Below are 17,709 nucleotides of genomic sequence, written 5' to 3'. Positions count from 1 at the left end.
CATGTGATGGAGTGGGAGTGGCTTAGCAGTCATGTGACTGGGTGGGCATGGCCAACTTGTAAAATGTGGTGAAACTCACTTAACAACACTCTTGCTTAGCAACCAAAATGTTGGCTTAGAAACTCTGGCATTTGAAGCACGCAAGTCTTAAAGCTGTCACGTTACGAGACCCTTGCACCCCTAACCCTTTAGAAAAAAAAACCCAGAGATGTTCAAACTTGACAGCTTTAAGACTTTAAGGTTTAGATAGGAGTCTTAGAGGCGGGCAGGGTGATTGGTGAGTCAGCCAATCAGTGAGCGGCAGGCGGGGCAAGTGTGGTGTGGACGGGCAGGGGAGGAGCTGGAACCGGTTCTAAACAGCACAGTAGATTTGTGAAACCTCTTCTATAGAAGTGGTTAGAACTGGAAGGAACCCACCCCTGATATGAACACAGCAAATGGGTATGAATAAATGGAGACAGTAGGAAAGGGACGGTAAGCCACTGGTGCGCTTATGCATGCCCCTTTACAGACCTCTTAAGGGTGAGGTCCACGGTAGACATTTTAAGGTTAAAGTTTTAGGGGCTTGGCGATGTAACAATGGAGTCAGGTAGAACATTCCAGGCATTGACCACTCTGTTGCTGAGGTCATATTTTCTGCAATTGAGTTTGTAACAGTTTACCTTGAGTTTGTATCTGTTGTTTGCTCATGTATTATTTTGGTTGAAGCTGAAGTAGTCATTGGCAGTTATATATATGCTAAAATATTGTAGGCATCTGGATAACTGACACTTTAGGGGACTGTCTCTATTTAGTCCGTTTTCATCCATTTAGTCTTACATCTACAGTAGGATATCCAGTTTGCTTAGATCAACTTGAAGAATCACTATATTTTATTTTTAAAAAACACTGGAGGTGTTAGATAAACATGATGTAGAGTCATTTCTTTACCTGGAATATAATCATACCTTCTTATAGTTTTATTTTTCTCTGTTAGATTTGCACCACAATTATGATTTCTTTTTAACTATTTTGAATATCCATTATATTCTGCTTCTGGCATGAAATTTCAGGTGAATACTCAGAATCCATTCAGGTGTTTGGCTGATTTATATATGCTTCTAAATATGAAGTTTTGTATGTATGTGTGAGTATAAAATCATCTTTGTAGATTTTATTTTCAAATATTATTTACATTTAGTTCCATGAAATTTCCATGGCAACATGTACGATTATAAGAACCCCATACAGAGTAGTTCATGTGAGGTTTATCATTAGTTTTTCTTTATAGACACTGCAGAATATCTCATTATCCATGAATATGTTTTACATATTTTATGCCACAATACTTAAAGGAAAACTGGGCAGTTTTTATTCCTAAAGAGCTCTGGTAATGCTAAAATAGGGCTACTAAGAGAGTTGTCAAGGTCTGGAGAATGTTACAACTATCATTTTAAAAGTTTCTACATGAGATTTTTTTTATCCCTGTCAGATATGACAGAGAATTCAGAAGAATTCAATGAAGTAGAAACATTGTTGTTGGAGCTTCATCACTGGAGGCTTTCAAGAAGAGATTGGACTGCCATTGGTCAGAAATGGTGTAGAATCTCCTGCTTCGGCCGGGGGGGGGGGTAATTACAGATTACTCTGGTAATCTGTAATCTGTTGCTGCTACATCTCAAACTACTTAGTTACTTTCTTAATCTTCAGTGCCTGCTGTGAGTTTGGTGGCTTTGTTTCTTGTTGACAAGAAGAATTGGCATTTTTTTTCTTTCTCTGATTAGTTAGTTGTGAAGAATCCTTTTGTAGATAGAACTTGGCAAAGGAAAAAAAAAGTGAAACTTTTCAATCCAGAGGATGCATTCAGAGTCAACTCAAAGTAGGACCATATAATCCTACAGATTTTCTTTTGTCAGGGATGATTTTTCTGGGATGTTTGCCAGAAGCTATCAAGCTTTTTTATAGTTACTGACAATACCATTTTTACAATACCTTTTTAAAAAGCTTTACTAAATAACAACAATTCTTTTGCATGCGTTTTAACAGTTTATGACAGATGAAGATATAATGCTGAATGTTTTTTTTAAAAACCCACTGCTTTTCTAATTAAAAAATATGACAGAAAGATAATTAAAAAAAACAAATATAGAAGGAAGGAGTAAAGCAAACCATAATCTATTACATAACATTCAGATAATTTTGTAAACAAATCACACGAAATATTTCTCCATCTTTTCATTATGAAAAACACCCACTGAAAGAAAACAAATTATACATCTTTGCTAGCTTTATCTTTATCTATTGAGCAGAAAGATTATTTCTCCCTAACCTTAAGAAATATATAGTTCATATATCGATAGATCTATATTTTTTATTTATAACTTTAAAATATATTCACTTTCTCAAAATTCTCTGGTGTCCCCATTTTAACAATCATATAGGCGTGTCCTTGCACTTCTAAATTAATTAAATTAGGCTAGCCTTTTTAAAGTGTTCTCAGGGGAGTCCAGTAACCAAGAACAAGGGGTTTTTGTTAAAGTAATCTTATTTTAAGATCATAGGAAATATGTGTATAATTTAAGTCCCTTTGTCATTGATTCACGAATATAAGGTGCCTCCACTCACTATACAAAATAATTATTTGCACAAATTAATATAAAACATTTAAAATGTGGTGAGTTTTGAATTATCCAAATTCTATATAACATGGCAATAGTACAGGAGTTTTAGATATTGCTAACATATTAAGGTCTATTGGAATATCAAGAAATATTTTAGCTATGTATAACCCTTTTTTATTTTAGGCAATCAAAATTCAATCTGCAGTGATACAAGTACTGTATTTTGAAAACTTGATTAGTAAAGTTGATCTAAAGTAAGAGCTGAGATGGCTCAGTGGTTAGAGTGCAGTACTGCAGGCTACTTCTGCTGCCTGCCTGCTGCCTGCAATTTGGCAGTTCAAATCTCATCAGGCTCAAGGTTGACTCAACCTTCCATCTTTCCGCGGTGGGTAAAATGGGGACCCAAATTGTTGGGGACAATATGCTGATGCTGTAAACTGCTTAGAGAAGGCTATAAAGCACTGTAAAGCAGTATATAAGTCTAAATGCTATTGTTATTGCTATTAATAGCTAAATTGTCTAAGACTGTAACAACAGCACCAGCTTTATCTACTATTTTCAAACAGGGAACTAGGGTGAGGTATAAAACAAAGTTTGTCGTGTCTATAAGGATGGTCATATGGGCAGTGTTAGTCATGTTTAGATATGTCGCCTCACTCTTCTGTTAAGTAGTTTGGTTACCAATTGTCTTCTGCAATACAAGTGTCATTTATCACCTGTAAAGGTCTTCATGGAATAGGACCTGTTTATTTGAGGGACTGTCTGTCTCCATTTTTTTCTACCCATTTGGTTTGGTTGGGCTGAGTGAGGATGCTACAGGTCTCACTATTTAAGTAATGTTGTTTTCTGGGCCCAGGAAGTATGCCTTTTCTGTCACAGACTCACAGTGCTTGCCTCTGGACTGCTGGATGGTTCAGGTAGATAGTAAAGATCTACTGGAGCAGAATGAAGATTGAGCCTGTTGGTGGAATTCCTGTTGGATATTGTTGTTTTGGGGACCATCTGTGATTCTTTTTTGTGCATGTTGTACTTATTTTTAACTTTTAATTGTAAGCTGCTCAAAATCATTGGGAGTCAGGAAGCCTATACATTGTATAAATAAATGAATCAAAAAAAAAAGGGTTAGAACCTTAGTCAACTGTCTATAATGCATGAAACAAACAAACAAACAAAAAGAACTATGGCTAAAAATAGACTTATGCCCCAATCAATATACAAAAGGGTAGAGTAGAGTAGAGTAGAGTAGAGTAGAGTAGAGTAGAGTAGAGTAGAGCAGAGCAGAGCAGAGCAGAGCAGAGCAGAGCAGAGCAGAGCAGAGCAGAGCAGAGCAGAGCAGAGCAGAGGAATGCAATTGTGGATTTTATTATGGATTGTGAGGATTGTGCCAATAATGGATTTGAATTTGGAGTTGTGTGGTTTATGCCAATAATGAATATTTTTAAAACAAATATTACCAGCATTTGATAAACAAATTGAAGTCAAAATATATGCCCAGTGATAAAGCTGATTTAAGCCCCTAGCATCATATGATAACTATAGTTTAAGAAAATCCAGGAGTCTGTCCTTACCACAAAAGAAACATGCTGTAAATAAAGACTATTTTTTACTTTGGGTTTCTTTTAGCAAATATGTCAACTTTAAGTTAAATTACCATTTTTTACCTATCGTTGTAAGCTGAACATAATTTTTAACCATCTGTTTACAATGTTTTTGATCTGAGGTTTAAAGAAAAATAAATAAATTTAGAACCATATTTGGGAAGATATGGCATTTAAGAGAAATTTGTTTGCAAACACCGAGTACTAGAAACATTTAGAAGAAGTAAGAGTGAATTTTGATTCATATGCTGAAATGTTTATCAAATTTTAGTAAAAACTTTTTTTGGGGAAAAAAATTAAAATAAGATGAACTAAATTTCTAAGTTAAAGTAAGCAGCTACAAGAAAATCATATTGTCAGATTTGCCCATCCATAAAAAGAGGCAGAGATCACACTTCAGATATTTGACAAGTTATTTTATGAAACAATCAGTTTTTCTTCCCAATGTAATATTTTTCTACATATATTCACATACTGCATGTAAGCATCTGTAATTTTTCTAACAAACATTAACAGAATTTGTTGACATTTCCAGTAGGTGGAAATGGCATATATATTTTCAGGCAAGTCAAAAGATGAACTGTACAAATGCTTTACTTAAAAGATTGAAATTTATAAAATTACATCTGATTTCCTTTAGGCTGCTGCACTGTTTCTTCAGAGAAAAAACAATCCAGACAGTATATTTGATGATTAACCCAATATGGTACACAATACCTTCAAATAAATACTTTCTGAAAGTATTCTGAAGTATAAATAAGCCTAATTGAGTTGATGCATATTATTGCTGAAAGATAATCACCAAATTCTTTTCCTAGACTTGTAATATTTATTTTTCAAGTAAATATCTCTTTCCTTAGATATCCAGGCTTTGCTACAGATTCAACAGTGGCTTTACTAATTGGGCTCCTCTTCTTCATTATTCCTGCAAAAAGATTGTCTAGAACTTCAAATGGAGAAAACAGTTGAGTATATTTCCCATTTTTGCTGCAATTGTTTAATTTAGAAAATTATGCAACCCTATGCATGCTTGCATGCATGTATACATACATACATACACGCATACATACATACAGTACATATATACTGGATTCTTCTGAAATTCATCTGACCTACAGCTGTTTGAATAGGCATACTGCAAATCAACTGTGAGATTTATTTCTAACAAGATCTCCGCTTCCAAGAAAGTGAAAATTCAGTGGATCAGAAGAAAACACATCTCCGAAATAAAGAAACTCACTACCCAAATTTCTATGACATACATCATCTATCTACTGTAGGATCCTTGTGTGTCATTTATACATTAACCTCTGTCCTAAAGATATACCTAAAGGTATGAGGTGGTATGCACCACCCCATTGGGCTTTGTAGACAATTATGTATCATTTTGTAGTGCAAATGCAGATATTTGAAGTTTACTCAATATATTCTCTTGTTCTAACTGAGCCAAGAGCCTGGGTGGAGATATAGATTGTAGACATTTGCCGTGGTGTGTTAACACCACATGATATGTTGTTATCATCTCCAATGGGGGAAGAGAAGTACATGAGGGTATGTTTAAAAAAATTAAAATGGTGGTTGAAAATACTCCACTGAAGCCATTGCCTTGACTATTCTTCATCACCATCCTACCAACCCCTTCAAGATGTATCTGGATGAAATTATGTTTAGAATCAAATGGAAAAGTAATAAAAGGATGCCTGCAGTGAGTTTTTCTATAGTTACTAATATTTTTTTTAAAAAAAAACCTTTCTGTCTTTTCAGTTGTTTTTGACTACAGTCCACTGATAACTTGGAAAGATTTTCAAGCATGCATGCCCTGGGAAATTGCCATCCTTGTTGGCGGTGGGTTTGCGCTGGCTGATGGCTGTGAGGTAATGCAGGTTTTTACCATTTCATCAGTTTATAAGATATAAGATAGTTACAAGAGAAGTGCAAAGAATGGCAGTGATCTTTCAGTGATTTTGTTTAGTGGGGTCACTTATCTAATGGCAAAACATTATTCCTGAAATTGTTTGCATTTAGGCACACCAAATTTATTGAAATCAGCAAGAAGCACCTGTTGTCTAAAGTAAAATATGCACAAGGCTTTTCCTCAAAAAGGCAATCTGTTCCTTATGCTTAATATATATCTTGTGGCCTGTGCTTTGACCTCTAGTCTCCCATAAGAATATTCTATTGGCAATATATTTCAGGATTTTCCAATTCCAGTCATTAAAAGTCTGGGTATGTTGTGCAGTCCCTCAGATTCATAAAATACAATGTTGGAATTTATTTGGTTGCTCAATGTGTTTCTGCAATCAATGTAGGTAAAATCTTCAGCGAGGTGCCACAAATGAGCATATTTTTCCTTATATAAAGGCTAGACCTTGTTTAGTGACCATAACTGAGATAGGCAACTTGATCATTAAGCAAAGAAGTTGCTAAATAAAACAATTACTGTGCTTACAATCTTACTTCAGATTTGCTCTGCAATCATGCAAAGATTGTAATTGCAAGAATTGGTCACAGACTTACGCTTTCATTACCATCATAACTGCAAATGGTCACAAAATCAGATGGTCACTTATATAGTATACTAACTGTATACTATATAAAGTATAGGTAAAGGTTCCCCTTGCACATATGGGCTAGTCGTTCCCTACTCTAGGGGGTGGTGCTCATCTCTGTTTCAAAGCCGAAGAGCCAGTGCTGTCCAAAGACACCTCAGTGGTCATGTGGCCGGCATGACTAAATGCTGAAGGCTCACAGAGCACTGTTACCTTCCCACCAAAGATGGAAAGACTTGGGTTGCTGCTGATTCAGCCCGGATCAGGTGAACTGGTAGTAGTGATGGTGGGAGGCTCTGCCCACTCAGCCAGACACATCTGCACATGGGAGCATGCCCGAACCAGTAGTAACAAAATTGGCTGATTGTTTCTATTTTTCTACTTGCATTTTTGCATGCTTTCAAACTGCTGGGTTGGCAGAAGGTATACTATATATCTATATACTAATATAGTCAGAAAGTCACTGTTCTTTAATGTAACAGATCTATCCCAAGTTTTTCTGCTGCTGTGAAAGAGTCAAAAATATGTCTATACAATATACTGACTACATTTGAAAAATGCACCAAACAATTGTTTTTACTAAATACTACATTTATATGGCAGAAAAGCTTCTTCATTTTCTTAGTTTCACCATTTTAGAAATGATGTCGGTGTCTGTTATGCATTTAGCTTTCTAATGGAAAGTTACATGATGATAGTTTGAGTAGAACTCAAATTAAGACAAATTTGATTGTGGTGTGGTATCTTGAATTTGTAGAGCTTGGTTTAGGTGCCAATATAAATACAAAAATAAAACACACCACAGCTTATATAGGTTCTTTAACATCATGAGGCTGTTATCATTGGTTGTTAACATCTGTTCTAATACACCAAAATTGTGATCTCAGCAGGCTGTGTTGGAACTATATCCAAATCGAATGATAAGCAGGTTCTGATACTATTGATAAAATTAAAATAATTCCTTGTCAATTCAATGTCCTGATTACATTATTTATTTATTTAAAAATCAAAATAGAGCGCCATTCAAATCTCAAGGGAGAATGCTGGTTCACACTACCACAATAGAAAAGAAATGCTTTAACATTTAGATCAGTGGTTTCCAACGTGGGGCCCATGCCCCACAGGGGGGCAATTTGATTTTTAATGGGGGAAATTTGATTTTTAATAGGGGCAATTTGAACCTTGTTTAAACCAAGTTAATGGCCTTTTAGGCTTCCTCCAGGTGGGTAGAGTTCACTTTTTGAGTAAAGTAAGAATTATATGTGGGGCGGGGGGAAGCATCAGGATTTTAGAGGTTTAAGCTATGTGCAATTGTTGGAAAACTATTTGTTAAACTAGATTTATTCTAAGTATGTATTAATGCTGGAACATACAGACAGTTTTATTCTTCATGTGGCTTCATTTTCATTCTTTCCACTACACAAGACTGAGGTTAAAAAATAGGGGACTTAAATCAAAGCTGCTTGAATCTAAGAGATGATCCAAAACATACTTATCTTGAACATTTTCCCATTCATAGAAGTATATTATTAGGATTGTTCTATAATCTTCCAATTATTATTTTACTATTTGTAAAATGTGGCTCAAGCAAATATTCACCTGAACATTTTCATACTCATCAACATATTTAAGGGTCATCTACACACATCAATGATCTCTGAAGGAAGGCAGATATGGATGCAATTTATCATATCTGTCATCTAAGCAGCTGCGGTTATCTATATAAAATGTTACACACTACTTATGTGGCTAAAATATATCCACTCACTCGAGCTGAGCATTCTATGTGCTATGAATATATTTTGCTAAAAGGAAAAGTACGTCATATTGTAGGGATGGGTGTCTTGTTTCTTTCCATTTCCACATTGATCTTTCGGATTAAGAAGCCATTTGGTTAAAATTACATTCACACAGATTGTTTAATTACATTTATGGATAACTAAGCAATTATTGTTTTTCCCAGGAGTCAAAACTCTCAGCCTGGATTGGAAGCAAATTAACCCCGTTAGGATCACTACCCATATGGTCAATAATTCTCATTTCATCATTGATTGTGACAACAATAACTGAAGTAGCCAGCAATCCTGCTACAATCACTATATTTTTGCCTATCTTAGCCCCTCTGGTAAGTAATCTGATTTAGGTTTGAAACAGCTGATCTACACTCATAGCAGTTAAAGATCATTAAAAGGTTAGAATTAAAATAGGAGCTTTGCAATATGAATTAATGGCAGAGAATGGTTAGTTATTTAAGATTATTTAATTCAAGACTACAATAGTAAAGTATTGTGAAAAATTCATAATAGGATTTTTCTTTATTAGTTTTGTGAGCTATAACAAGTTTGAAAAGAAAAATAATCAACGTTTATTTGACTCTTAAGCAAAGGCATAATTGAAGCTTGAAGTTTTTGCTTCTATGGTATTTACCGACATGCATTAAGATCACATCTTAAAAGAGTTTTTGCATTATTCATTATATTTGTTTATTAAACAAATTTATATGGCTGCTCAACTCACTCACTCTGGGTGGTGTACAATATTCTACATATAGAGATACTTCTGTCCTTAGTAGCTTATATAGTTTTGTCATAATATATAAAGCATTCTAATTCCTGTGACAGTCAGTAGCCTTGAGATTTTCATGTTATTATGCATCCAATTATTAAGTAGCTCTGACTGTGCTTAGATTTTCAGGTCAACTAAGAGCAACCAGAGTTTACTGTAAACTCTGTTATGATTATAGTTATTATTAAATTACTTCACATTTGTAATAAAGAACGTACTTATATAAGAATAAGGAAGCATTCTAGAGCACATCTGAGACTCTAGAAAGAGTGCAAATAGCAACAAAGATGATTAGGGGACTGGAGGCCAAAACATATAAAGAATGGTTGTAGGAACTGGGTATGTCTAGTTTAATGAAAAGAAGGACTAGGGGAGACATGATAGCAGTGTTCCAATATCTCAGGGGCTGCCACAAAGAAGAGGGAGTCAAGCTATTCTCCAAAGCACCTGAGGGTGGGACAAGAAGCAATAGGTGAAAAATAATCAAGGAGAGAAGCAACTTATAATTAAGGAGAAATTAGTTGTAAATGCTCCAACACTGGAAGTTTTTAAGAAGATACTGGATAACCATTTGTCTGAAGTGGTGTAGGGTTTTCTGCCTAAGCAGGGGGTTGGACTAGAAGACCTCCAAGCTCCCTTCCAACTCTGTTATTCTATTCTATTCATTCTATATTATGCAAATAGTTAATACATATCACAAAATTATAGGCCTATCATGGATGTTTTGATTAAGGAGTCTTCAGCTGGAGTAGTAGAGAATTACCAATCTTCATAGCTAGAAACCTATAAGACTCCCTTTTAGGTTGAGTAATATTATACAAAGCACAGAAAAAAGTAAGAAGTTATGAGATCATTTATAGATTTTACATTCCAAGTAGTAATTCTCCATATGGAAGATTAATATGAATAATATAAGCAATAATGATTATAAAGGTTGGGTAAATGTTTTATTTTAAGTGGTATGTATCATTTAAATTTTCATTTTAACAATTACAGTACAGGTAATAATATTATTCCTTGGATTTTAATCTTTCTTGCAATTTGTGCTTCCCAGATGTGCTGGATTACAGTTTCCATCATCCTCATTATCAGGCTCATTTTGGAGATGATAGGAATTGTCGTTCAATACAGTTAGAAGATTCTAATTTCAGTTCAAATTTGTCCTTCAAGTGAGCAAATATTAACTAATAAGCCTGAATTTCTCTTGTCTAATAGGCTGAAGCCATCCATGTTAACCCACTTTATATCTTGATACCATCAACCCTCTGTACATCATTTGCATTTTTGCTACCAGTAGCAAACCCACCCAATGCCATTGTATTTTCTTATGGTCACCTGAAAGTTATTGATATGGTAAGTTAACAGTAAGAAAAGAATAATTTGTGAACTATTTTCTAATGTTATTGTTGTTAATAATATTGAGAATACATCAGAAAGTATAATGACATCTATTATATGTATTGATGGTGGTGCCATCAAAGAAGCTTTAATTCTCAAGAGGCCATCGCTGTCTGTCCACCCCCCCCTTCAATCCTTCACAATTATCATCCAGTTTCCAATATTCCAATATTGTGGAGAAGGTTGTGGAAAAGGTGGTTAGATGGCAGCTACAGAAGATCTTGGAAGACATAGATTATCTGGACAGTTTTGGTCAAATTTTCATTTATCACTGATTTGACAGAAATTGGATGTAATGGTGCATCATCCTTGTGCTATGTCATCTGTTAGCAGCTTTTGATGCAGTTGACTGGTGAATTACTGCAATGTACTGCTAGTTAAACTGCCCTCGAAGATCATCCAGCTATAGTTGGCCAAAAATGAATTGGTCTGTGCCATAACCGGCAGTTCTTATTACTCCTGTGTGATATCACTAGCAAGTGAACTGAACTGGCTATCAGTTGGCTTCCAGCTGCAATTCAAGTTGTCACCTAGAAAGCCCTTCATATATTATCTGTGGGACCACCTACTCTGATCATTTCTGCCTGCCCAGTATATTCAGGCAAGAGTGGTTGTGCTCCAGTGCCCTCAATTAAATGCTGTCATCTTAAGGGACCAAAGAAGTGTGCCTTCTGTTTTGCTGCCACTACCTTCTGGAACACCAATCTCCAGAAGTACATATGACACCCATTGTCTTAGGCAGAGGTTTTCAAACTTGGCAACTTTAAGACTTGTAGACTTCAACTCCCAGAATTCTCCAGCCTGGCTGGGAGTTGAAGTCTATAAGTCTTAAAGTTGGCAAGTTTGGGGACTCCTGGTCTTAGGGGTTCAAGGGCTCTTTGATTCTTGCTTTGGTCCTAGACCTGAGCTCAATGTGCTAGTGGAGACCCTGTCGGATGTGTTTGATGCCTTGGTTCTTTTTTTCCTGTTATTCTGTGTGGTATGGTTTTAATTGTTTTAAGTTTTATATTTGATCCTCAATCTGCCCAGTTTTTTGGAGTGCAACAAATCATCATTATCACCATCCTTAGATGGTCATAGGTGCCATGAAGCACCTAACAGAACTTTTATAATAGGAGGCAGGCTGCTCAAACATAGTTCAGGGTTCAGCTTCTCTTTAGTAGCACATTATAACAGTTTATGGCTTTCTTGCTAGGCTTGAAGAGTTGGGTGGCGGAACTGTTGACCCAGCCACTTCTGGGTGTGGAGAGACGATGCAGCAGGGCAGGAAAGAATCTGGTCTTGCCAGAGACCAGAAAGCCCATGCCGGGACCGAGGCAGGCTGACTTGGGTGCAGGCGGGCGGTTTGCCGGCACGTCCTTTGCTTGTTGGGGGTATTCCCATTTGCCCTTAGTGACAGGGAATGCTTTGTCATGTGGGCGAAGGCTGGGCCCCCCTCTGCAACGCGCAGGGGGCTCCCCGCAGACAACCATCTAGAGATATTATTTGAGAAAATTTAATGTTCTAGGTATCAAACTCAAGGTCTGCGGGCTAGATCCGGCCTGTGATGTGGTTGGATCCGGCCCAAGGGACCATCCTGGTCTACCCAATGTGGAGAGGAAAGATTGGGCCAGTGTGGCTTTGGCTCAGTCTACCCAGTGCAAAAAGGAAAGATCAGGCCAACATAGCTTCGGCCTGATCTGCCCAATGTGAGGAAGAAATATCAGGCCAGTGTAGCTTTGGCCTGGTTTACCCAATGCGAAGAGGAAACATGCAGCAGCTTGGGGAGTGTGTCAGGCTGGCCATGCCCACCCAGTTGGCCACATCCATGCATTCAGCCACACCCACCCAGTAAGCCATGCCTGGCTGGCCCCGAGGTCAACCACAGCCCTGATGCGGCCCTCGGTGAAATTGATACCCCTGTTCTAGAACTATTTATTTATCTATCTATTTATTTATTTATTTATTTATTTATTTATTTATTTATTTATTTATTTATTTATTTATTTATTTATTTATTTATTTATTTGACACATTTATATGCCGCCCAATCCCGAAGGACTCCGGGCAGCTTACAAAAATAAAAAGAAAAAACACATAACGAAACACAACAAAAGAAACAGTTGAAAAACAATAACACCTCATACATTCATTCTAATCGGGGCTGGACCTCAACAATGAGGTCAACAGCCCCAGGCCTGCCAGAACAGCCAAGTTTTTACAGCTTTCCTGAAGGCCATGAGAGTGGGTATGGTCCGGATCTCCGGGGGTAGCTGATTCCAGAGAGTCGGAGCAGCCACAGAGAAGGCTCTCCTCTGAGGGCCCGCCAGCCGACACTGTCTGGCTGACAGCATCTGAAGGAGGCCCAATCTGTGGGATCTTACTGGCCTCTGGGAGGTATGTGGCAGCAGGCGGTCTTGAAGGTATTCTGGCCCTAAGTCATGTAGGGCTTTAAAGGTGATAACCAACACCTTGAATTGTGTCCGGAGACCAATTGGTAGCCAGTGCATCTCGCGGAGGACAGGTGTAACGTGGGTGTACCTTGGTGCACCCAATATCACTCGCATGGCTACATTCTGAACTAACTGCAGTCTCCGAACGCTTTTCAAGGGTAGCCCCATGTAGAGCGCATTGCAATAATCCAGCCTCGAGGTGACAAGGGTGTGAGTGACCATTTGAAGTGCCTCCCGATCCAAATAGGGCATGTGCACCAGACGAACTTGGGCAAAGGCCCCCCTGGTCACAGCCAATAGATGATGTTCCAGTTTCAGCTGCAAATCCAGGAGACTCCCAAATTGCGAGCCCTCTCTGAGGGGCATAAATTTTCACCCCCCAGGGTTAAGGATGGACTGTCCAAGCAGTCCTTCAGGGGCAGCATCCAAAGACACTCAGTCTTATTGGGATTGAGCACAAGTTTGTTCACCCCCATCCAGATCCTAACAGCCTCCAGGCATTAGCACATCATGTCCGCCGCTACACTGAGCTGGCACGGGGCAGACAGATACAATTGAGTATCGTCCGCATATTGGTGGTACTTTACCCCGTGCTGTCACATGATCTCACCCAGCAGCTTCATGTAGAACTTAAATAGGAAGGGGAACAATACCGAACCCTGTGGCACACCACATTTGAGGGGCCTAGGGGTCGACCTTTGCCCCTGACCAACACTGACTGCGACCTGTCAGAGAGGTAAGAGGAGAATCACCCTAAAACGGTGCCTCTCAGTCCCACCTCCCCTAGGCATCGCAGAAGGATACCATGGTCGATGGTATCGAAGGCTGCTGAGAGGTCAAGAAGCACCAGGATAGAGGAATATCCTCTATCCCTGGCCCACCAGAGATCATCGGTCAGGGCGACCAAAGCGGTTTCGGTGCTGTACCCAGGCCTGAAACTGGACTGAAAGGAGTCTAGATAATCCGTTTCATTCAAGGTCCATCGGAGTTGAAGTGCCACCACCTTCTCCACCACCTTCCCTAAAAAAGGAAGGTTGGAGACAGGACGATAGTTTTTCAAAATAGCTAGGTCCAGGGAAGGCTTCTTGAGGAGGGGGTCTTACCACCGCTTCCTTTAATGGTTGCAGGAAAGACCCCTCCTGCAAAGATGTGTTAGTAATCATCTGGAGCCAGCCTCATGTCACCTCTCTGCTGGTCGAAACAAGCCAGGAGGGGCACGGGTCCAGTAAACAGGTGGAGGCACTCATCGCTCCCATGGCCTTGTCCACTTCCTCAGGGGTGACAAATTCAAACTCATCCCAGAAAATCCGATTAAGACTAGCCCTCGGCATCTTGGCTGGTACTGCCCAAGCGGAGTCCAGGTCTGTCCGAATCTGAGTGATTTTATCTGACAGAAACTGAACGAACTCCTCAGCTCTTCCCTGCAGGGGTTCCCCCACCTCTTCACCTTTCAGGAGGGAGCGGGTCACCCTAAACAGGGCGGCTGGGTGAGATTCCGCGGACGCAATAAGAGCAGAAAAATGCGTACATTTTGCTGCCTGAATCGCCACTAGATAAGTCCTAATAAAGGCTCTTAATAGTGTAGTTTAGAGAAAAAACTGAAATGATTATGGTTGTTTAGACTGATACTTTCAATCAGATTATATGGATTAAAAGGAATTTTTCAACAATATTTGAAAAGACAAACCAAGGGATTTTTCTGGAGAGGTTCAGTGTGTTGGAACCTTGTGATAGTTTGTTACAATCATTTGTTTCTATACAATCACACAGTATACATTGCGAAATCCATAGTACTCCATTCATTCTCCCCATATCCTGCCTCTACAGAAAGCCCAGTGGTATTTATTCAAAGGTCTGAAATGCAGTATTATCAAGGTACCAGCAAGAAACTTCCCTGGTCAGAAGAGCCTAACTACTTTAGTATTAAAATATACCACATCAGTTTTCATCTGGTGATCCACATCACACCTTCCAGCAATGAAAACTAAAAATGAGAAAACAAGTGTTCAGAAATTTGATGGAGGAAATAATGAACATTGTTCAGTTGACTATTCTGATTCAAAATTTAGTGCTATCCATGCATACATAATAGTTTTTAATCATTATTATATCACTTCTCTTAATTTTTGCAAGTTTGTTCTAGAAAAGTTGGTCTTTCTGTTAACTTTTGATTTGCTTAATATATATTTATATACATATATTCCTTCTTTAGGTAAAAGCTGGACTGGGTATAAACATCATTGGAGTTGCTGTTGTGATGCTTGCCATTATGACATGGGCACAGCCGATGTTCAACCTCCAAACATATCCAGCTTGGGCACCCTTTCCTTCTGCTACTAATATCAGTGTACATTAATGGACGAGAGCAGGTTGCTTCCTTTTTTTCTCCGAACGATGGTGCTAGTTGATAGATCTGTATGGCACAGTACAGCTACGGTCTAGGATAAGTTGCCCTTCATAGTTGCATGTCCTAAGTACTAGTCCAGGTGGCTGAAAATCCACAAAACAAGAATGTTACAACCTGAATAATGCAAGAGAAAGTAAGCCTGTACAAATGATCAGTCAATTCTTCCTGTTAAGACTTTGTTCGCCAGAGTTAGAAAATGGCATTTGTACATTATGCATATTCATCATGAATAATTATTTGTTCCTGTTTTGGGGTCACAAAAGAAAATAGTATGATTGCTATAATAATGCTAGAAGAACTATACAGTACATGGACAGACAGATTAATGTATGAGAAACAGATACATTAGATACTAGGGACCCAATGTTTTTAATTTATTAGTCCATAAGTCTCCTAGTCCCATCGTCTTCCAAGATGCTGACCCTTTATGTATTCATATGATACATGACATACTATCAACTAATACTCCCCATGAGCTTTCCTCCCCGACATTTATTGGCTAAAAGGGAGAAAAAATTCCCAAGCAAATAATGAAAGCTTTAGAAATTCCACCTATCATGCTATGATTGTAACATGACAGCTATAGTAGGGTATTGACAGATTCAAACTGTTCCACATTATATTCATTATTTGATATATCAAAAAAAAACCTTTATTCTGAGGATGAAACTCCATACTTCAATTAAGATTGGAAAATTTTACTATATCATATAGATTTGATATAATCAATTACATCTCAGCCAATTCTTAGTGCTTTATTTTTTGAACTAAAAAATTTAAGCACCTTTTTCATTAATAAAACTCATTCTCAGTCAATTGTGATGTCTCATGATTACATGGACATGTCCCTGCAGTTGTCTTGAGAATAGCACAAAAAATGTTTGCCATTACAAGTGTTTCTTCCAGAAACTTCGGGTTTTTTGTTTTTTTTTACCAGCCTAGAGCTCTGGGGTCTCTGGTGAATTTTCCACCCAATTACTAGCCAGTCATAATAATTCTTATTGCCTTACTTTCCAAATGTACTGTGTTCCATTTTAATGAAAACAAATAATCTTGGAAGAATTATAATAATTTCTTGCCCTCTGATTGTAATTTTGGTTAAAAATCTACTTAGAGCCGAGGTGGCGCAGTGGTTAAATGCAGCACTGCAGGCTACTTCAGCTGACTGCAGTTCTGCAGTTCGGCTGTTCAAATCCCACCAGGCTCAGGGTTGACTCAGCCTTCCATCCTTCCGAGGTGGGTAAAATGAGGACCCAGATTGTTGTTGGGGGCGATATGCTGACTCTGTAAACCGCTTAGAGAGGGCTGAAAGCCTTATGAAGCGGTATATAAGTCTAACTGCTATTGCTATTGCTATTATGTATGACTACTACCAAAATTAATGGTAGTTTTTTAAAAAATTTTATAAAAACATGATAATGTCAAATTGTATCTTTATAACTGTTAAAGAAAATTATATTGCATTCATCCATTTCTTAGTCTGGGTGCAAGCTAAACATTCCTTTAAAAGAAGATGGAATAACGTTTTTTTAATATATTTATTTTGCTCTTTTGTACTAAAATATCTTTCTTTTAAACTAAATGTAATGTTGAATATTTATGTATCACCAATATTAAATGCTGTAAATAAAATAGTCTGTGAAATTACTTCACAAGAGTGTCATATAATACAAATTTATTTGTGTTACAAACATAAATAGTGTAACTGCTTTTAAAATATAAAGTTATTAGTGTAGAACAAAATGCACAGGTATAGTATAGGTGGCACCTTCCACAATAGTAGTAACTGTGAGAGGGATCTTGGAGTCCTAGTGGACAATCACTTAAATATGGGCCAGCAGTGTATGCAGCTGCCAAAAAAGCCAACACAATGCTAGGCTGCATAAACAAATCAAGATCATGTGAAGTGTTAATATTTTATAATGGCTTGGTAAGACCACACTTAGAATACTACATCCAGTTTTGGTCGCCATGATGTAAAAAAGATGTTGAGACTCTAGAAAGAGTGCAGAGAACAGCAACAAAGATGATTAGGGGATTGGAGGCTAAAACATATGAAGAATGGTTGCAGGAACTGGGTATGTCTAGTTTAATAAAAAGAAGGACTAGGGAAGACATGATAGCAGTGTTCCAATATCTCAGGGAGTGGCACAAAGAAGA

At 37.8% G+C, this 17,709-nt stretch overlaps 1 protein-coding gene across 2 annotated transcripts in view; it reads left to right on the top strand.

Moving 5' to 3' along the window:
• Nucleotides 1–17,144, top strand: part of SLC13A1 (solute carrier family 13 member 1) — an 88,629-nt gene extending 71,485 nt beyond the window's left edge. The window contains exons 12-16 of one of the 2 annotated variants that reach the window (XM_087723675.1): nt 5,059–5,162; nt 5,963–6,072; nt 8,711–8,872; nt 10,528–10,665; nt 15,355–17,144. In XM_087723675.1, the coding sequence (XP_087579801.1) occupies nt 5,059–5,162; nt 5,963–6,072; nt 8,711–8,872; nt 10,528–10,665; nt 15,355–15,498 (658 nt within the window). In that variant the 3' untranslated portion in view covers nt 15,499–17,144. The remainder of the gene's footprint in view (nt 1–5,058; nt 5,163–5,962; nt 6,073–8,710; nt 8,873–10,527; nt 10,666–15,354) is intronic. The other variant, XM_087723676.1, reaches the window with a different exon arrangement.
• The last annotated feature ends 565 nt before the right edge of the window (nt 17,145–17,709 follow it).

Source organism: Thamnophis sirtalis, unplaced genomic scaffold (genome assembly GCF_051295495.1).
Source record: "Thamnophis sirtalis isolate CommonGarterSnake01/CBP01778 unplaced genomic scaffold, rThaSir2_p1.2 scaffold_9, whole genome shotgun sequence".
NCBI lineage: Eukaryota > Metazoa > Chordata > Lepidosauria > Squamata > Natricidae > Thamnophis > Thamnophis sirtalis.
The sequence above is the reverse complement of the archived record's forward strand: the minus strand, read 5'-3'. Positions and strand labels throughout refer to the sequence as shown.